General features: G+C 41.2%; 1 protein-coding gene across 3 annotated transcripts in view; it reads right to left on the bottom strand.

Moving 5' to 3' along the window:
- Positions 1–798: 798 nt before the first annotated feature.
- The window catches only part of FAR2 (fatty acyl-CoA reductase 2), a 149,065-nt gene continuing 127,353 nt past the window's right edge, over positions 799–22,510 (bottom strand). For all 3 annotated transcript variants that reach the window (XM_054813409.1, XM_054813410.1, XM_054813411.1), the window contains exons 8-12: positions 19,772–19,839; positions 14,466–14,637; positions 10,216–10,345; positions 7,658–7,785; positions 799–6,188 (exon numbers count right to left, since the gene is read on the bottom strand). In XM_054813409.1, coding sequence (XP_054669384.1) covers positions 6,026–6,188; positions 7,658–7,785; positions 10,216–10,345; positions 14,466–14,637; positions 19,772–19,839 — 661 coding nt within the window. In that variant the 3' untranslated portion in view covers positions 799–6,025. The remainder of the gene's footprint in view (positions 6,189–7,657; positions 7,786–10,215; positions 10,346–14,465; positions 14,638–19,771; positions 19,840–22,510) is intronic.

The raw sequence follows: 22,510 nt of genomic DNA, 5'->3' as shown, positions 1-22,510 counted from the left end.
TGTGAGTGGACTGGTGGTAGGCTGCACTGTGCATATGCATTTGGAAACAGAATGGAGGTGTTTTGATTTCAGGTTCTTCCAATGCAGATAGCTGGAAACATTTACTAGACTAAAGCATTAATGTTAAAATATAAACACGTCTTTTTTTTCTTTTTTTTTTTTCCCCTCCCCTGAAGATTTGACAGCAGAGACCTCTGAGGGATGTGTCATTCTCTTTGTCCACAAAAGAGTGCCTGAATTCAGACTTTGAGACAGTGTCTTTGGTTTGAGCAACTGGAGATTTTTGACTATTCAAGTTTCCGTCTGTGAAGATTTTATTTCAGCAAGAAAGATGTTTAGTCCTGGTATTTGTCAAGGCGACTTCATTATCTTAGTGTGCCACTGCTTTCCAAATGGCCTTGGAGACATCACTGAAGTACAGCAAAGTATTTGTCATACAGTCAGAATTTTCTTGGCAATCCTGAGAACTGCTAGCTTAAGAGCTTACCCAACAGCCTCAAGTATTACTGTGTACACTTCTTGGAAACATATATAAACCATGATTATTTCCCACCCCCCCCACGCATGCCTGTGCAATAACAACCTTAATCTTGTTGTCCCTCCTCTTGCCTGTGCAGCAGGTCCTTGTGCAGGCAGCTGCCCGTAGGTGGGGCTGCCGTTCCATGCAGGCACACTGGCAGCTGTGGTACAGATGTGTACAGATGTGCTACAGATGTGGTGCAGATGCAACCTGTGCAGAACTGCAATGGCCGGCAAGTCACCATCTCCTTTAGCAACTGAAGCGATGAAAAGCGAGCATAGTTTTAAAATATTTTGTTTTATTAAATGTTTAAAATAACATAAACATCATATTAACAATTTTATGGCTGAGGTTCTCATAATTTGTGACTTCACCATTTTATCTGATTTGAGAGCTCCAAAGATTACACCTTAACATTAGAAACTTTGTAATTAAGTTTTACAACAGTAAGTTGTCTCATAGCTAACAAGAGAATAGAAATAGCAGATAGAACCGTAGAAACTTTGGACAGTGGGAGAGTACATATTTTACTATAAACTGGGGTCTGCCAAGATTATGTAAGGACAAGAAACCTTTTATAAGCAGTTTCATGTTAATCTGAACAAACCAACTCAATTCATAGTTGAATTTTAAGCAATAGAGAAAAGTGGGATAGTACATCTTTGTTCCACAAATATGCTTTTTTTTTTTAAATTCTCTTAAGTAAGTCTGTACCACCTTCATACCGATATTTAGCACCATGTAATGGGATACTCACCATTTAGCTTCTGGGGAATGTACGGTGTGTTATCTACTCTGTGCTAAAATAAAGGGTCCAATTGTAATAAAAGTTCATCCTTGCTTTCTGCACTAGAACATCAATGCTGGAAGAGCAACAGCATGCTTTCGACCATGAAGCTGTAGCTTATTTACAAACAAAAGAATGCCCCCCTCCCTCTTTTCCCAGTTGCTTATTCATGATGAGGATTTGATTAATAGTTCTACAGGTTAGGTTTCCTTTACACTGGAAACTAGGGTAGTTTTTAATCACTTCATCTTAAACTGAATTGGAACAGTGCGTACCAAACAAGCATGACCTGGCATTTCAATACGAGCTCCACTATTTTTACCATCTCTGTATGTTGTATGAGAAGACTGGTGGTGAAAGATGTAACTATACACACAGACATATATATAATCATGTTTTCTTAGAAAATGTAAAATAACAGATCTCTTGAGCAGGTGGGTAATGTGCCAACAACCTCTAATATACCAGTATGTCTGTTAACCACCCCCCACAAGAAAGAATTGTATTTTCTTAAAGTTACTGGGATAGAATGTGGAGGGGTGAGAAATTTTAATTTTTTTTGTAACAGACATGCTGGATATAAACAGCTTTGGTTGTGAATCAAAAAGGTAGTTTAAACTCAGATTAATTTTAGGGATTTGGGTTTTTTTGTTATCACAATTTAATAAAAAAAGGAGATACTTCTTAATTGCAAGGTTATGCCCTTTGCTCTTTGACAGTGAAATGATACTCAGTGTTTCATTGCCTTCGCACAGCAGTTCATAGCTATAGCCTACAGACTAGTGTGTATGCATAGTATTAACAAAACAGTACATTGGGTTCAGCAGTGGTCCATGTTATTTCCGTAGCGGCACTGCAGGCTTCTGACACCATGAGGGGGTAGATACACTGCAAGTTCATAGGGTACACACAATTACAGAGGATAATCCCATTCTACTGTCTTGTGGCAGGTATTTTCTTTTGTGGCTGTGCGGAATGACTGCCAATACTGTTCTCTATGCTGTCTGTTGGTAGCTGGGGGAAGGACAGAGGAGCTTTTTAGTTCATACATTGCAAGAACCTAAACTGGTAACAAAATGCATATGGAGCTTTCTCCACTCCTTGGGAAGCAGAGTCCTCTGAGTTTGGCAGCTCATCCTTCTCTGATGCCTTGAGCCTCCCCTTCCTTGTTGAGCTGGATGCTCTGTGCCTAGCAATGCTTCTGCCCTCTATGAGCAGAGGGTGCAGGAATGCTTCTCCTACTCCTCTCTCATCCCCATAGCACTGACCATGCTAACTCTGTAGGGGGAAAAAGAAACCAAAACCTGGATCCTGCTTCAGCCTTACAGGTATTAAAAGCTCTGGCCTTCAGCCATGAGTAATATCCACTCCCGAGTTGTTCGCGTTAATTTGTGCATGCTCGCCACAGGATTTAACTTCATAACAACCATATTTGGCTTTTCTTTTGTCAAAAGCTTGTGAGTATAGATGAAAGAGCAAGAGATAGAACAGGGCAGAAGAGAAAAGAAGTGGCTGTCACTCTGCATTTTCTTTTTCTTCAGAGCACATACAAATACACTGAGGAGCACACAGTAAAACATCAAATACAAGTCACTGCCTGAGGTGAGAACAAGTTCTTATGTCAGGTCCAGCTCCCCACGATGACAGTCACGACCTGCACCCAAAGGCCATTGCCACACGTCAGTCTCAGCATTGATTTTTTTCTGAAACCCTTCTGTAGTTTACAAAATCACCTGAAAACATCTCAAGCCACAAGAAAATGGGTTAAAGATTCAAGTTTCACTGCATGTTATGTCTGTGTTAAGAAAAGCTAACAGCTTGTTTCCCCCACAGGCAAGGCCAGAGCTCTGGAGCCAGCTGCTGGCAATGCTGCGCGGGCTCTGAAAGGTCTCCAGAAGAGCATACACCATCTGCAACAGCTATGTTTCTGCAAGATCCCAAGCAGCTCCTGCTGTTTTTCAGGGCTGAGGAGTAGCTTTGCTGTGGCTGTTAACTTCAGCAAAATGCTGAACAGCTTTAAAATGTGATACCGCCATTGTTCTGAGTGAATCCTGAAGCATCTTTTTGCGTGAGCAGAAAACGGGTTGGGATATGTTCACGGTGAGCAAAGACACGTCTCGGGCTTGTTGGGACAATACAGCCTGTGCAAATAACTACAACTGCCTACAGGCATACGCGGGGAATGCACGGCACGACTAGCATTGAGGAAGGGAAAGCAGGATACTTTACTCATAGTAGGTCTGGTCTACATCAGTCAGCTGTTGTAAGTGTAGCAGGTCTGCAGTATTTCACTTTTCTGTGAGACTCAAGTTTTTGTCTGTCACGTGCACAGCGTAAGACTTCCGATCCCCTTAGCTGTTGCTTCTCTTTGTACGTAAGGCAGGCACTTAAAAAGACTTCTAGGACAGGAGTTAAAATTCTTACCTACATTTTTAATGAAGTTTTTTTCAAAATAATCTGCAATTTTGTTGTGTTTTGTTTTTTAGCCTTTCATATGAGAAGACTAGAAGCTGGCTGATGACCTGATTATTTACTTGAGGGAATGCAGTCTTGCTAGAGGAATCCTTACAGCAACCTGCCTCGCTCCACCAAGGTAGTCACAGTCTCCGCATAGCCGAGTTAGCAAAGTACAATGCGGCTGACATTCACCATACCCACTGCCACGGAAGCGCTGTACAAGAACTGTCTGGTCCCCGGCGCCCCAACCCATAGCTCCTAATTCCACGGGCAGTGACACCTTGCTAACGTGCAACGCACAGCATGTGCTGCCAGCTTTCTGGAGCTGGCAAACAACACATGGCTAACAACCAGCACGGTTTCAAAGTATGTTTTCAAGGCAAGAGCTTCCAAGATTTTTATCTTTGTAAACTGGGTGCTTGACTTAACTTGAGTATTGATCAGAAGTAACGTGTGACAAACACAGGGAATGCCAGAGCCCTTCCATTTCTGGACATCACGTTTCTGGTCAGGTTCTGCTGCAGGCATCCTTTGGCAATTGCTTAAAACTAGACCACCGGGGTGTACGGGAGGGGGGCAGATTACTTCCTTGCACCTTTAGAAAGACTTTTGAACTAGCTTGGAGGCCTAAGATATAAATATACAGTAATCATAACTTACTCTTGGCTTCACTGCCAAAAACAAGTATAATTTTTGAAGAATGCCAGCTTTGTAAATAGTCTCCTATTCTCAGCTCTTAAAAGAGCAACCGTGTAATTTTTTTGTGATGCAGCATTACTTTTTCAGACAGCTAGCATGACACAAGACTAGAGAAATTGGATGCTGCATTGTTTCAAAAACTAGCTGCTTTAAAATCTGATAATCTTAAAGTGCTTATTCAGTGAGATCTCAATAAAAAAATTCTAATATTAGATTTGACTTTGAAAATCCGATAGCATGATAAATTTGTTGCTGTTGCACTAAGGTTGTTTTTTGCACCAGCTACTTTGAAGAAGGCTCTCTCTTTCTCTCTTCCCACAGGAATTCATACTTCACTAGGTGAAACAAGTATCTCCAATAGCCATGAGTGTAGGAAGACCCTTGGGTTCCCTTTCTAAACTGCACTGTAGGACAAAATGCATTACCTTCACAGTGCATGATTGTTTTTACACAGAAGTCAACCAAACCTTTCCTATTCTCAGTGAAAACAAGTTTCAGACTCTTGAATTCCTCCTGACAGGAGTGGCAGCAGAACTGGCCTGATGGGATTTCCTCCGTACGTATCTTTACACTTTCTTTGCCAGTGGAAGTGATCAACTGCAAAGTGATTTATCTGTAATGAAAGCGTGAAGGACAGTATCAGGCTGGTTTTGAACTACAGGGATAGAAGTTTTCTGCTGACAAATGGAAGGGGGAAAAAGACATATTCCTCAAAGAGTTTCTGAATTCTTCAATCTTGTAAGAAGTCTTCGCTTCATTCTCAGAGTAAATACAGTATTTTTCAAGCCACAAGAATGTTCCAAGCAAATGTGATAAATGCAAGAACAGGGTGTTTTAATAGACTGCAACCTTAACCACAGAGAGAAAAAAATACTTCTCCATAAGAAAGCTGCTTGTGAGTGAGTAAACACAGGTAGATGAATTCTATGTGTGTCTTCAGTTATGGCTTGAAAGTATCAGTCCTCAGTAGCAATGTAAGACAAGATTGGAAACCTGTTCAGTGTGTTCACTGGCCTAGTGTAACTGATTATTTTTTTTCCCCTCTAAATTTTGAAAAACTGAAAATGTGAAATAATCTTTTTTCAATAAGGTACCATTTCACTGAATGATAATGAAGGAATAGCCTCTTTAGGAAGACCTCTTACAGATTACTTTCCTTGGCTGGTTCTTTTCTGATGGCATCATTTTCTTCCAAGGTTAAAATTTGCCTCTTTTGAGGAAGAAGATGGGATTAAGATGGCCTAGGTAGTACATGGGAAGACAATGACTTTGGTTAATCCTTACTCTTGCACATCAGACTCTAGATGAACGGTTCCAGCTTGACCTGTTCCTAAAGCTTCAGTTATGGCTTTAAAAATTGGCCTGGTCCTATGGAAGAAAGACCACCATGTATTAAAGCATTAATTAAAATTAAAAAGGTGAACATATAACAGTGCACAATAAATGCAGGCTGCTGTTGAAGGGAGTGGATTTTTCTGCTACTTTCAGACCCCGATGCCCATAGTTGCTGATTAGAGGAGATGGAGGTCCTTCTGGAAGAGGCTGGTTGCTGATGGACGGCTTCAGTGCCTGAGGGTGCTGGATGCCCTGAAGTAGGAAAGGAACTTGTAGCAGAGGCTCACTACAAAGTACCAGATGTTTCGAGCCATCTGTGACCTTGCAATGAAAATGCGCCAGATGATCACAAGGAGGGTGGTGTTGAACGCATATCGGATGTTCCTCAGCCTGAGAAAGAGAGAGAGGCATCTTATGGAGGAAGACAAAACCAATAAAAAGCTTGCTTCATTTGCTACAGGCCATTTTGTTAGAAATCCTGTTTATAAGTGGTGCTCGGACTTTTTGCCATTCCTAGTTTAGTGAAGACACTGCGTCTACGATGTCCCTACCATCTCGCCAAGGACTGCGTTGAAGTTGTGGTATAGTGAATAGTTGATGGGATAGGTGGAATACCTGTATTGCAAGTCTCTCTTGTTCCATGTACTCTCATTTCAGACCGGAGTAGACACTGAATACATACTGAGAGCTGTTTTCTTAATGATAGTTTAGGTCCAATACTTTCTGCTTTGCTTTGGTATGTTGGCTATTTTTTTACGTAGTAGGATTGGTGACAAGCTGGAGGACCTTTGCAAGAGCTGATGAATGAGGGTCTCCTTTTTGGTTGAAACCTTGCATTTAATGTTGGGAAATTACTCAATAATCATAAATGGTCTTCACTTTTGCAGTACTGCAGCACTGGGGGTTTGGGGTGTTTTTACACCATATATTTAAATGGGGTTGTTGGGTCTTTAAGATGCTAATCATCTTGTCCTCTTTCTGTCAAGCAAAAACTAATGCAGTGCTCTAATTCTTACTTTCCCAGTGTCTGACCAAAGAAAGAATGCTTCATACTTAACATGCCCAAGACTGGTTTAATTTTTCTAAGAGTCCTTTCCTTTTAAAAATGACCCTAAACGAAGAACTTGTTTAGGATTCCTTGCTATGGCAACAGGCTGTTTTACGCTTCTAGAATTAACAGTGCACAGTGGTTTTCTTAAAGGAAACAACCAGAGTTTTACTCCAAGAGAGCTCTTCTTTCTCCTTTTGCCTGCACTTCTCATTAAAAGGGCTTGAGAAGACAGAAAGAGCACAATATTTAACTGAATAGGAGAAGGACAATCTCAAATTGCTCATTCAGACCCTCTTTTAAACTGTCACCAGGGATTGAATGCATAAACTCTGCACCAATTTTGGAGAGTTTTTGCCCATTCTCCTCAAGGAATTAGAAACTTCAACTTTAAAATGAAATTTAAAATCATACAAATGCTCAAAGGTTTTATGCAATATCTTGGAATTGCTAAAAATTTCTGGGAGCTTCGCAAAATCTAAATATGACCCTTATTTTTCTATTGTAATTCTGAACGACCAAGATCTTCTGCATTCATGTATTTCTCTTACGCGCTGTAAGTTAGTTACTTGGTCATCTGCTGGGAAGGCATAATATCTAGCCCCTGATAGTTAGTGTCATCAAAAGTCCTCTTTTCCTTACAGGACGGAAGAATGAAATACTGACAACCCTCTGCCCCAAGAAATAAGCTATGCTATGTTTATCTCCATATTATTCAACAGTAATTACTGCAATGTAAATAGAATAAATTTCCTCAAAAGCCATTCAAGGTAGCCAGGAGCTCTTGTCCTTGTCGCTGGGTATGACTTACTTTCGTAAATGCTGCTTTGCTGCCGGAATGCCAGCCATGTCCTCATTTAACAAGTACTTCTTAGCACCTAGGCAGTAGCTTTCAATGTATTCTGACCAGTGCAGCTGACGAACGTCAAAGTTGTATAACTGGGATTTAAGGACAAAGAGCAGAAGTTAAATGCCAGAATTCAAAATAAGTTCACTTTAAGCATCAATTCTTCATTGACCTCTGTTCCTGGCAACACCCCTTCTGTTAAGTTCTTAAAGCCACCAAGTTTCCAAGAAGACATGGGCACTAACAGAATATTGATTGACAGCTATGAAATATGTCTTACCCAGGTGGGAATTCAGGCAAAGCAAGCAGAAATTTAGTGCTAGCTGGCAGAAAACAAAGGTAAGTTTGTCATTCAGGTGCCCATTTATGCATAAATGTATGTATTTGTACGCACACAAAATTGTGGAAGAAAAATGGCATTCCACTCAGGCAAATGGATTAATCTGAAAACCTCCATGCAGCTTTTAATGTGGCACTAGAATTACGTGTAAATAAATGAATTGGACATTGAGTCAACAGGTGCTTCTGCATCAGTATTACTCTGTATTGCGCTGCATTCTCTCTCGGCATCTAGATCAACAGAAGTCCAAGAAATGGGTTACTTTTGTTTGGCATCAAAAAAATCTCATTGCAGAGCTAATTACCCCAGATAATTTCAAATGCTGACATTGGAAATATTGTTAGCAAGCTCTCAGGCTGTTATCTGTCTATTAGAGCAAAGAGAGGATTTGTAAAGAGGAAGAAGTTTTGTTGTAGAGGATTTTTTTTTTTTTTTAAGTGAATGAATGAAGTGAATGGCATTTCTTATTTACAGCATCTTACAAGGGAAGATACTCGGAAAAATACCTTCACCCCTGCGCCAAAGCCAGGCTGTTTGCCTTGGTGCAAAAGCTTTGGTATCAGACCAGCAATAACTTGAGCAGAGAGGGGTTAGCTAACTCTGTCACATACAGGGGGTTAGCTAGTGTGCAGATCCCGGTGTGTCTGTTAGATATGTACAGAGATGTGTGCTGCCTGTACAATCTAGCTTGAATACTGCTCACAACGTAGCAGTGGCAACACTGGATGCAGCGCATCTCACAGAATTCTCATAAGCAGCTTAGCAGGACTAAAACACTGTCTGGCTTGCACCGAAGTCCTTGATGCTCCTTTCTTTTTTTTTATCTTCCTCATAACTAGTTCTTATCATACCATTTTGGTTTCTTCTACATCTGCTGTAGTCACAGCAGTGCCACTGCCCTTAAGAAGTTAGAATTTGCTGCATGGACTCCTTCTGCAGACTAGGGAAGAAGACTCCTGACTCTACTACTGGAAGTCTGCAAGAATTTAATGATGTGAGTGAGACTGGTTTGATGTGAATGTCTAAGTATCTCTTGGCAAGGAGATACTGACCAAAGGTGATGTCAAGCTTATCACAGATCTATTCTTTGTATTCCTTCAGTCTCTCAGTTACAATCCAATTCTTAAGGAGTAGTATTTCAAACTTATAAAGTCTCCAACAGAGCTTGACATCCTGCCAAATAATTGCTCTCTGGGGACTTAAATCAAACAGGAACTTTCTTCATATTGTTCAGAGTAATACACAATGTGTTAACTAAGTTTCCCTGTGCAGTGCCCATTAAAACCATTGTGGATAAAAATGTCAAATTCTTTCAAGTATTTTCCATCTAGATCACCCATGAAGAGCTACAGATTGCCAGAAAAGATGAGGGAGAAAGTGACGTTGTAAAGAAGCTTAGTTTTCCAAGAGTGAGACACTTAGAAAATTAGGATGAGAAGATACTGGGAATGCTACACAGTTTATCAGTGACTAATTAATTACAATGAAACGCCCCTGAGCACATATCTTTGCATTACCATTGATACTGTCTTTTGGTGCCCCTGTACAGCAATGTTAGTTACCATGGTCATATCACCCCATGAAAGGGGATGCCTGAAATTCTCAGGGCCCAGAGCTGTGATGTGAAAACTAGAATTGACTGTTTCTTCTTAGAAAGAGAAATATCATGTGTCCATCATGTGCCCTTAGCTTTCCTATCCAAGAGGTATTCCAGTCTATGTAGCCAACCACCTGAGAGGTCACAAAGTGGCCACCATTACATACGATGCCTTTAACTTCTCCAACTCAAGGAGCTGAGTACAGCTGGGTCACTGAGGATATAAAGTTATATTCCCTTTGTACAGTCCATTTTGTCTGTGAAAACAAATCTAGATTGTTTATAGGTCAAATAGAAACCTGAGAGCAAAAGGTAGAGAGCTGCCATGTTAACTGGAAAGACTTCAGTGACTGACCTGTCTCAGAAGAAAGAGCAATACACCTCAGGAGAAAACATTCTCCTATAATAAAAGGAAGGTTCCTGATAAGTTATTTAATTAAACAAGGAGGAAATAAATTATTTCAGGTTAAAGCCAATTCCAGTCATCTAGGCAGATGTCATTTGAAAGCTCAACAATACACCAAAAATAATTGCTGCAGATGAATAGAATTGGAGATTGACAATCCGTATTCAGGAGATACTTACCTTTTTGTCCTCTGTGTTAAGGTGACTCATTAACATATTCATATTATCTGAAGACCAATCCCAGGACTGGGTGGAGAAATACTGCAAGAGCATCATAGACTTGTGCAGTCGATTGATAATCTTCATCATTCTGAAACACAGGAGGAGCATCAGAGGCGGATAGGAAGTTTACCTTTATGTAAAAGCTGGTGTTTTGCTCTGTAGGTGTTTTCTTTCGCCAATCCAGATGAACAGGCATTGCAATTCCTGATGAGCACTGCACTGGTGCTCACGAGGCTGAGAACTTGCTCAGCAAGTCTAACTGCTCCAGCTGAGGTCTTGAGCCTACAGTTACCCAGCTTTTATTGTTGGCTGGAACATGGGTGCAAACATGCACATCCCAGGGAAGGACTGATGCCTAACTTACTCGTCTGAACTAAACAAGGGTTGAAGGCCACATCACGTACCATGTGTGAGGCAAAGAGCCCATCTGAACTAGTATAACATCTGCACAGCAAAGGTATATGTGGATACTTAAATTTCTACCACACAAATGCTCTTCTGTTCTCAAGCCTCAGTTGGCTCCCAAAGCAAGCCTCTGATTTTTGGAGTTAGCTCCAGTACAGAGGTGACTGCACCTGCAGCATGGACAAGCTCTGAAGTCGATTGCTCAACTTCAATTTTCAGATAATGGCACGCTTTTCACATCTTTGGGTTTCTTTTATCTCTGTCTAAAAGAAAATACATTTGTTTTTCTTAAAGGCCATTCCTCTCTCTATATAATATAGTGGCAGTTCGGAGGTTTTTTTCTGTCCTTCCTTATACAGGAGGGGTCTGACAGCATGCACTCCAGGTGGATGACCTTGAAAATCATCCAAATCCACATGCTTTTTTTTTTTTGGTGGAGGGGGGGAACTGTCTGACAGTCTTCCTGGAGCATGAGTGTCCTGGTAAAGATGAAAGCTGCTGCAGGGGCATGGCTGCTAAACAGGGACTTTGGAAATGTAGGTTCAGGTCTCTCATGTGTCTTGGCCTTTTTTTATTATTCATTTTTTATATAAAAGGGGATGACGGTGATGCTGTCCTACCTTGCAGCATTATTTTACAGTTGTCCCAATGGTCATGAGTACAAAAGGCCTCTGGGAGGGAGTTGTTTTAAAGTGTGATGTACAGTGCTCGGTCAATTTTGAGAGAACACCACGTTCTCTCAGACTGGATAAGGGCAAGAGAAAGCAGTAAAAGGCTGATTTCTGTGGAAAACAGAGCTGTTTTCACGAGAAATTTTGAGCTGCCCAGAGGGCAACACAGTTGCCGTGACAAATAAAAGGCAGCGGTCTGGGCAAGAATGGTGCCAGGCTGGCATCTCCCCGTGCAGATGCGACTGCCACGACGACAAGCACCATGCACGGCAGAAGATGACACAATGAGTGCATCAATTCAGGGGAGAACTGTGCAGCTCACCCAAAGCGAATTGAAAGAGCACTAAAACCTTACATAGGCACTCCTACTCAGAATTTAAGTGGCTTTCATTTTAGCAGCAAAGCGCACCATCAGATTAAGGGAACCTCCATTCTGAATAATTATGTGCGCGTTGACTGAATGCAGTTTATCTAAACTACTTTATAATTACTTCAGATTAATCTTCCTGATTGTGCCTGTGCAGGCAAGTACTAGGGGGCAAAGCTTTGTGAATATTGTAATACCTTTTAGGAACTTGGGAAACAAAGTATATGGCTAGATTGCAAAGATCTGAAGTTGCCCCTCGAACTGTCTCCCCAAAAGCCGCCAATATCTTTAAAGTACTTAGTGTTAATGGAAGCCATCAGAAAAAAATGATAAGATAATAAACTATGTCCCTACTTACGTTTTGAAAATAGGCTATCTATGTGGCCTTCTGTCAATATGGGCAGAATAAGGTCTGACTGTAGATCTATCCAAAGCAACATATCTGAGTGGCTAAAAGTAAAGGTCAAAAAGAGAAATGAAGCATCTGAAGAGGTATGTATGAAAACTGTGTTTCTTGTTAATCAAGCTCAAATGTTGTGACCCCATTAAAAATATTTACTAATTTGGATGAAGGAATGGTCTACTGAAAAACAGCAACTGAGTGGAAGCTATGGCAAAGAATGAGATAGAAAATCTCATTCTCCCCTGTGGAGGAACTGAAAGGAAAAAGCAAGTATTAGCTGTCACTGATAGCCTTATTAGTTACACTTCACAAATGTACCTTGTCTTCTAGAAAACTGTTTACAGCAATGATTTCTTTATTTGCTCCCATACTGAGCCTTGCATGGGCAGATTCTCAGGTGTGACAGATTGCCCCAAGAGACTACTAATGATATAAACCACATTATTTTCTAAGTCACGGATGGATGTGCAGCAATAACAGTAAGCCATTTAGGGCAGTTTTGCTAGACATTTGGCAATTTGTGTGAAATGAGCTAACACTTAAAGTAAGCTTCTCAGGAGAGGCACTATATAAAAGTCTAAAGCTGAAGGAGATGACTCATACCGACCCTTTGGTAGATGGGGTACTGTGTGCGATAACTACAGGAGGAACTACAACTGAGTTCCTCTGAACCACCCTGCAATTCAACTTAGTGAAGGTCATAGGCTGATCCTGAATAAACAGTAGACATGCAAAACCATAACCAGCTCCCAGATAACCTATTCCATATGACAACCCGTCACCTTATGATGAGCTGAGTATGGATACCGTAGTGAACTGAAGCCTGAGTCTTGGTCCTGGCAAAGAACTTTCTCCTTTCTGCTTACAAATCTGGCATAGGGTCATGGAGAGAATTCAAGAAACTGCCATGGAGATGGCTTGTACTTCAATAGATGGGAGTGACAAGTGGGAAGAAAGTTAAGCCTAGGTGCTGTGTTTGAAGCAGAGGGAAAAATTAAAGGGAAATATTAAAGCAGGTTCAGTGACGCATTCAACTTTTTTTTTTTTAGTGTGGTTTACTGCCCTTAGACTATAAAGGTCTGATATTTAGGTAGCTGTGAAAAAAAAGAAAGAATGAGCTGCTACTATGCTTTCTACCACATTACAGCAATACCTGGATGAGCTTTAGTAGTATGTAAAAAGCAAAGGGGAATTATATTTAAGAAAAAAAAAAAAAGACTTAGTGAAGTCACAGCTTCATTGCTGAGCCGCGTTTGCTCGAGTCACAAATCTTAGAGTTCGGAAGAAGATACTTTCTCAGCATGAGTCCATGCTGAGCTCTATTTGAAATTTAAGTATGGTACTGTGGCCAATGTCCATTGGCTACTTATGCCAATCAACTCTATGAAAAGAAATGTCAATTGGAATGGCGATGCCAAGATCTCACTGCTGCATGTTTCAACAGAGTTTGGAGATCCCAGCCTCATATTCAGTTTATCTCTATTTCTAGGGTAATTCTTGCCTCGTGGATAAGTGGAAGTCTTTTTTATGGACCAATTTCCCTCTGTAGCAGAATGTCAGAGAGAAATCAGAGCAACACATCAGCCAGGGATTTCCCTGCAAACAGCTGAAGCCATCTTTCTAACTAGCAGAGGAGTACAGAGCAGCTGACATCAACAGAGTGCTGGCATACCCTTCTTGTGTTGCACAATAAATTCTCCTTTGTGGTGGCAGGGAGTAAAGGAGGACATTGGCGGAGTTATGTTACTTACACTAGGATTCCTTCCACATGGGACATGCATGTTGCGTGTTCCTCCCAGCCATGACACTGCCAAGGCTCAAATACCAGTTGTAATGGTAAACTGTCCTCGTAAATACAATTCAGAATTTATTCATAATCAAAAACAACTGCTTCCTAGATTTCAGGGTGCTGGGCCAGTGCTGGCAACTGCTAATTATGCATCTGTTTTATGGGAAAAAAATATTAGCTGGAACGTTCTAAACCTTACCAGTCTCAAGTCCTTCTGCAAGCTCATCACAGGTAGAGGCAATCACATCAGAAAGTTGCAATGGTGGAAATCTTGCTATACAGAGAACAAGGTAACTATCGTTCCTCTTCTTCTGTCTTGGGAACCTCTGAAGTGTGTAAAGCTGAGTTTAAAAGATGTGCTGTCCCCCAGGTACTGGAAAGGGTGGGAAGCCTCGGCTATGCTTAGCTATGGCCATGCGGTTCCTTTTCTTTTTGAGAAATCTCCTCAAGACAAGGAGATGGGAAGAAGACCAGGGACTCCAGGCTGAGGCAGCCAATTCTCAGAACTTACTAGAGACCTGCTCTCCATAGCAGTGGCAGATGTGCAGAGGCTGAGGGCGTGCAGTTTCTTACCTGGGCTTTCTCCCCGTGAGCCTCATGTACAGGTCGTAGAGTATGGCTGGTGCCTTGTGACTGACAGTTACCCAGTACTGGTTTATCAAGTAGTTGGATGTCATATGAGCGTTGGGTATTCGGAAGGCCTGCTCCAGCGGATTCCTTTTGAATGTGGACATGACATACTGCCCTGTAAGGGAACAGGCATTTAACTTAAAGTCAGGCACTTAATTTCAGGTGAGTTGGGCACAACCATATCAACATGCTGCAGTAAAGCCCAAGTTACAGTGCTTAACATGTTTAACCTACAGTTCTGCAAACTACACAACCAGGGGTTCAACAAGATCATCTCATGCGCCCTTCTGGCATTGAAGCTGACAACTCCATTTGAAAGACAATCTGACTCTAGACAATAGCGGCAGACAAAAACTTCCTTATCAAAACACCAAAATGTAATAGAGGAAAAGCAGGCAGTTGTAGCCTGAAACACTTCAAGGAACTGCAGTTCTGCTTTCCTAGTAGAGGTAAAGGAAATTGATAAGCGTTACCATAGCTTCAGATCACTGAAAGCAAACTTTGATCTGCTAGCACAAACCAAAAATGACATTGCTAATTTCTAATCAAATTTTCAAAAGGGCTGATGTCAATATTAGTCTGAGTCAGGGAGAGGTTGCTTACACACATAGAGTGCTGCCTCCTTCAGACCCCATCTGGCCCACAACACCAAATACCTCAGCCTCTTTTCACAGCACCTCTGGATGCATTTTAAAGCAGCAAATTGTCTTGCATTCTTAACAACTTGAAAACTAATGATAGGGTGGCAATCTTTCATTCCCTTTGTATGCTAAGGCACAAAATATGTTGGGTGTGATTCTGAGCTCTTGCACTGGCACAGGGCCACAGAAGTGGCATCTAGATGTGTATATCTATCTGGAGCATTTGCATATTGCAGAGGCTTAACAGAACTGCAGTAGTTGCATATAAGACTATCATCCTAGGGACTGATAAACAGATGGTGCTCCTATTCCTGAGCACCAGTGAGCTCAACAAAGAAGAATATGTGGGCTTTTTTTACTTTTTTAAATATGAATTTGAGAGTTACGACATCAATCTGTGCTCATTTTATACTTTACTCTCTAAGATTATGTTACAAATAGAAAATCAGATGAGAATTTGCAAGTCACAAGAAACATCCAGATCATCCTCAGATAAGCAGATTCCAATCATAATATTCAGACGTTAAGCTCATGTATCTGTGGTTGGCTCATTACTGCACTTCAAGTAGTGACTTTTGCTGTACTTGTTCTAAGTAACAGCAACTAGAGGAGACTTGTTAGCCACTTAGCTGCTAAGTTTAGACAACAAAGACTTTTAAAGTAGTACAATTTAGTTTTAGTGCAAGTTCATTGTTGATTTTTGTATCCTGTAGGCTGCAACTTTAATGGCTGAAGATCAGTTCTGGAACCCATGTTGCATCTGAATAGCTAGAACTGACTGCCATCCCTTCTGTTTCACGTAGCCACACTGCAGTGATGTGGTTATCTTGTGGTCAGCTTGCGGGCTGCGGTATGGAAATCTTATCCTTTGCAGCATGTTCTCTCAAAATGGCACGAATTAGCAAAAACCTCCTATTTAACTTTCCCATGTAGTTATGCCTGGCAGGGAGGGCTCACTGGGGTGGTTTTATTGAAGATTTGGAAAGGTGTTTACTGCCGGCAGGGGAGCAGCGGTAAACAGTTTGGGATGGGCTACTGGGAAGGAAGCCGCGGTCCTGGCCCAGCTCTTGGCAGAGTTTGTGTCTGTCTAAGCAGTGCGTGAGGAGTTTCTTTCCTCTGTGTTAGCAGCACAGCCGTTTACTACAGTTATACTTCGACAAAGTCATAGCTGGTCTAAACATAAAGAGATCTGCTCCCAGTTTGGAGAGAGCTGAATATCTGTGCCCATTCAATTAGCTCATGGATCAGGAGAGCAATTCCATGAACTCTGCTGCTTCTACCCTTAAGGCAGTTTCTCCAAGATGCACTTTAAATCCCAGTTTATTTACAAACTCTCATCTGCTTATCAATATTTAAGTTCATTTAGTTCCATTTGGTCACTTCATTTCCTAATGGAAACCTATCAGTTTAACTGGGAACCACTGGTATTTTGGAACTGTGATAGTTTTGATACAGCCTGCAGCATATATTTATAGCTGATGTTAATATACTGCAGATCTAGTTTTCAGCTGTAAACTGGTTGAGTCTTCCCTTTGGAAACACATTAAAGACATTACTGCCCTTCTTTTCTCTTTGCACTTTTGGCATCTTTGGCCAGGACAGCAAGAAAGAACTTATCAGTAAGTGGAAAATGCAGCTGTTGTCATTTCAGATCATGGGCCATACACCAAATTCACACAAATCAGCACCACCCTTATCATCTTGGTTACTTCAGGCTTGTAGTGGAAAATGCAGCTGTAGTAAAGGAGCTACAGTGTTATGCCATGATATTATTCGGTGTAAGAAGCACGTGTGTGAAGAGAAATTAAGTTTCCCCATGCTGAACACCATTTTAAAGCCTGCTTTGAGGCTTTGTTTTGAGCAGAAATTGCAAAATGTACTTGACAATTTCAGACTAGCAACACTTACATTGCAGCAAAGCAGAATATGCTTCTTCAGATTAATACTCAGTTATCTGACCACATTTTTATAATAGCAGGGAAAATAACAAGAAAGTAAGAAAAAATCCCAAGGCATAGCATTATTTGGAAAAGAAATAAATGAGTTAAGGTTCCTTTTAATGCTAGAGGTTTGTATCTGGAGATCTGTAGAATAAATTGGTTTGCAATGGATGTTTAAGCATAAGCTCTTAAGTAGTCAAATAATTCTCTTCTAGATATCTTTCTGCTCCCTCCCTCGAAGTTCATCACCTTTGTACTCAAAATTGCCCTATCATCTCAGTCACTTCTGCCCCTAACCCAGGGCATCTTCAGTCCACTCTAGTCTCAATTTCTCTCTTTGATCTTTCTCTCCTTTCCTCCTCTCCCCCTGAAAAATCCCTATTCTGTTGGGTTCGCCTGTCCTTCCTACAGCTGGTCCTGGTGTTAAGTGTCCCTAACCAGGTAGCCCAGGTCCTACCGCCCTGCAAACCCCACGTTTGATTTGCACTATAACGCTCAGTTCCACGCCAGACGACTCCCATTCCCCACCCTTGTTTCTCAGCAGCTTCCAGTCTTGCTCTCACAACCTTCCACCTCCATGACTGGCTACAGACCCTGTGCCAGTCTGGCCTCCCCAGACTCCTTGAACTGACTCTCCTTCCCTCTGCTGATCTTGTGTCACCGGTACATCTGGATCAAATAGCTTCTTTCATGGTGGGGAAAAAGAAAAATTCTGAGAGAAGCTGAAAAAACAATGGAGGCAGAGACCTGGCATCAACTATTTCAACCTGAAAGGTTGGCAGAGCTAAACACAGTTGGAAACAGGCTTTTGAGAAGAGAAGGTGACAACTCGAGTAGCTGAGGCTGCCCCACGTGCGAAGGAGGGAACTGGTGGGTGAAGTCCGGTCCGTCTGTGCAGGGGCTGGACTAGTCAGTGGTAGCTCTTATTTAAGGGAGATCATGGCTCTGAAAGGCCTGTTGGAAGTGCGTGCCATGACACTGGCTGCCTAGAAGCCAAATAATAGTGAGTAGACAGAGAAAGTAACATGAATGGGTTGAGAAAATCTGTTGTATATATAAAGAAGATTTTAGAATGATGTGTATTCTAACAAGAAATTGGTAGGAGACTGAATTGAGAATTCAAACTGGATGGCTGCAGTCATAACATCCTAACGTGATAAACCCTTCCCAAACTAATTTCTTAAACCATGTAACATCTTTAAGGGAAAAATTTTGTTTTTTGATACTCCATCCTAATTCTCTGCAGCCTGCTGCTCTCAGGAAAACTGTGGATACAACATGTGGTAGAAAGAGCTCCACAGCATCACTCAAGGAGAAAATTTTGCCTTCAGTCCCATCACACAGCTGAACTGCTTATGCAAGCTTCTGCTGTACCCAGATGATTTCATTGCTAAATCCACAGTTATAAGCAAGTAACAGAATAAGATCAATTACAAAGTGCTGTTTTCAACAGTAAAATTTCACTGAAAATGGGTTAAGAAAGGGAAACCTCAGGTAGCAGTGCTATGGTGGCTGTTACCCAAAGTAGCAGCCTGTGAAGAGCTTTGCATTTACTCCTGTGAAAAAGCTACAGAAGATCTGTGACTAACCACAGTGTTAGATCTCTAATGAAAAAAATGCCAGCCAATTGCTGAAACCTCTTCTCTGCTAGATCACTTGATCAAATATCATGGTGAGGACATGAGTAGGGTTTTCAGACAAGCCATGTTCTGAAAATGCAATTGTGGTCTGATTCTCTGCTGACTTGCAGTTTGCCACTTAAATAATGCAAAGACAAATACAAAGCAAAGGCTGAGAGGTGAAACACCACAGTAGTGATTTGCCAGCCTCCTGTACTGAAAGCACAAAGATATGAATGAATGTATAACAGAAATCAAATCAGGCCCTGTACATCTGTCCATGAATGTACTGACTGTATGTAGTATTCCACAGTATACAGCTAAGCCAAATTCTGCTGCTTGGCTTCAAGTGTGAGTTTTCCATCGTAAGGGTGTCAGGATTTGTCTCCCTTTCTTTCACCCCCGCCTTGGAAGCACATCCACTTGAAGAAAAAGTCAGCCATGAAGATAATTTGAATTCTTCCACTGACAAAATTCATGGTCAAAAGGTGACCTGTTCTTGAAGCACACCCATAATTTCAAGGTTTGCCTTCTCAAGTCTACGCCAATTATTTCTGTTTAGAATTTTCAGCACAGAAAGAGGAAGTAAGGCTATTCTACTTCCATAATACACTAGTTTTCATTGACTATCAAGGTTCTCCAGGTGATTTGAAAACACAAAAAGAACCCCAAGCCCAGTAACCCCAGCAATCAGAAAAGGAAGATGCCCCATTACGGCTATGCAGAGCACCTTCTCCTAGGATTAAGAGGCTGGTTCTCTGTTCCTTTTCCCACCACTTTAATACATCGGTGCAGCAAAGCACGTAACTTTGCTGGGTTGTTCTGTGATGACGCCCACAGTGAAAACTGAATAGATGCTTTCCTGAGCTGAATGCCCAGCACCAGGAGCTTTTGCTCACAGGACCCTCACTGACTGCAGTTGGGCCTCCCACACGCAGTTTGAATGACAGACGCTTAATGCCACCTAAATATAGGAAACCACCTTTTCAAAGCCTGGCTGAGGAATGCTATTGATGTTTTACATGTTCTAGATTTAAATTAGACCTTACCCATTTCTCCCCAGAAGAAGGGGTTGATTCCACCTGTTGTGCAGTTGTACACCAACAGGTTTTTCGGTCTGGAAAAGAGAAAGAAGTATTATTTTAAGGTGTGAAGAAAAGCACCCAAAGCTTTATTAATGGAGCATGAAATCTAACAGCCCAAGAAGGAGTAACATCAGCTCATTAAAAAAAAAAAAAAAGAAGAGGGCATTTTTCATAAACATGAAAACACAGTATAAAGTATGAATCTTTGATAAGAGTCAGTCAGATTCTGTAAAGTATATGAAGTTAATAAAGACAGATGGGGTTTAAGAAAAATCACCCATATATCACTTACTTATCAAATATTATAAAAACAATAAGGGAGGCATGCATACTGACAAATCAATGATTCTTTTTAATAGTTTCTCTGAGTATATTGTAATTAATTGGCCCAAGCCAACCTCAGGATCACACTGTGTATTTTACAATCATTTACTTAATGGATATGATTTGTCCTACTTTTAAACTCCATTTGTAAGAGTGGTGATTACGAATCAATCCATTTCAACAAAATTCTCATTTTAATATTAAATAAAGTTTCGTTGTTATTTGGGCATGGAACTAAACATAGATCATACTGGTTTTATTCCTTCCTTCGATATAAGGCAAGAATTAGTCAAACAGCCTTTTTGATCTAAGCCTGCCTTGCCCAGGGTGCAAGTGATGGCATCAATACAGCATTTTTCTTACTCTACATTAGCAGCTGGAGCCATCTGCCAAAATGCTAAAAGAAGTGAGATCTGGCCTTGAACAGGGGATGCAGTTTGGCTGGAGGATACAGCATCTCAGTGCTCCCCAGGTGCCTGTGGTACTTGGAGCCTTTCTCCACTGGAGGATGCTGCCTATGTGGAACCTCTCTTTTAAAAACTCCTGTGACTGAAGAGACCAGGAGACAGAACCCCTAAACCTGCGACAGAAAATCTTGCACAGCAATACTTGAAAACTGTGTTTGGATTCTGCACGGTTTTAATGGTGCTTTTTTAAACAATGCTTTGAAATCGTGGCATTTGACTTTGTGTTACCATTACTACTAATCCCTAGCAGGGATTCTAGGGATGGTTAGGACTGATAAACATGTGTTAAGCTCTGAATCCACGCTCTTCTGTAACTGTAAAATTGCTGAGTAGAAGTCTGATAGAGTGTTAAACATAAAAATGCTCAGTAGTGCTTAGTGTGGGAAACTGCATTATGGAAATCAGTACTGCAACTCATTAAGGACTAAATCCGTAATATGTGCCCATATAGAAAACTCACCCAGTGCTGAACTACACACACAGCCTGATGGAAAGTGCACTGAAGTGAAAGCGTAGGCTTCCACTTACTCCAGTGGGTCAGGCCCATTAAACACCAATGAAGAGGATTTCTCCATTTTCCCAGCTTTCAGTGAATAGTCTCTCCTTGTTGATTTTTTTCCATTCTCCGCCCTTCAGCTGAGTTGGTGACCTTGGTGAAGCGTAGAGCTTTGGAGAGTTTCTACACTACATAACGAAGATTGCAATTCTCTGCTAAGTTTTAGAATCTGATTTCCCTCGGTAATGTCACCTGCCCTGAAGGATACTGACTTTCTAATTTGATGATTTGGAAAAAAAAATTAAATAAAAAAAAATTAAACCATACATGCTATTCTTCAAGACAGCACCTAAACCTGAAACTCTCTCAGAGAAATCAAATTTACAGAAGGCTCGGGCTCTTGGTTTTTTTGTTTACAGATCGCTAACCCTGAGGTTGTGCCCTGCTAGACAAAGCTTTAAATCAAGTTCTGCAACTACTCCTTTAGCCTAATAATTATTTGTGTGGGAACCAGATTAAAACCATGTATCTTTTGCCAATGAAAAATTAGAAAGAATGGCACTTCTCCTACCATGGCCAGAGCCAGGAAGTCTACCTGTGTGCTGATATACTTCTCATCAGCACACGTTCATCTCCTTTTCCAGCTTTATAGACGGGCTGTAGACCTCTTCATCTGGAGGCTCTCAGGGGCGGGTTTGTGTAAGGGGAAGCTGTATTTATTTTTCCTGGACCATGCTGCTTTGCCTGTTGCTGATGGAGAGGGATAAAACTATGAGAAAAATAAATCTGAAAAGCTGGTGAGATGCCTTTTAAGATCCTTTCAGGATTCCTGTATTTAGGTTACTGTACATAGCTTTTCTCCACCCTCAGTTCAGAGGGCTTACTCTGTCTTTCAAAGTGAAATATTTCTGCCTGGTATTGATTTCTCAGAGTTGCATAAACCTCCAGAATAATTCATGTGGTTTACTCTGTAGCACTAATGATTAAAGGTCAAAGGCAGAGGTTCACAGAAAAAGACCTTAAAATCTTAATGTCATACATACCTTTCTCAACAACGCAGATAATGGGATTTTTTTAGATTATCTCCCCTATCATACGAGTTCATAACATATTTATGTTGTGCAGTGTTTTCCAAGGAAAACCCACACAGTATTTTCACCAAGAAAACTCTAGAAGCCACTTGAAAAGTGACTCAATGCAGCTGCCTGAGAAAGGAAGCCCCAAAAAACCAGCTGATGCAAAGCTGCACTAAAGCTCTTGACCTTCAGAAAAGTGACTTCCGAGAGAGACAGTTGTCAGCTGAGCCTACGTTGTACTGAGAAACAGGTCTCACCTGTAGCTTTAGAGACTTCCTAACTCTAAAGCCTGCCTTTATTGCTTCTGCTACACTCTCAGCCCTTGCCAACCCGGGGTAGA

The sequence above is a fragment of the Grus americana genome, chromosome 1 (genome assembly GCF_028858705.1).
Source record: "Grus americana isolate bGruAme1 chromosome 1, bGruAme1.mat, whole genome shotgun sequence".
Taxonomy (NCBI): domain Eukaryota; kingdom Metazoa; phylum Chordata; class Aves; order Gruiformes; family Gruidae; genus Grus; species Grus americana.
The sequence above is the reverse complement of the archived record's forward strand: the minus strand, read 5'-3'. Positions and strand labels throughout refer to the sequence as shown.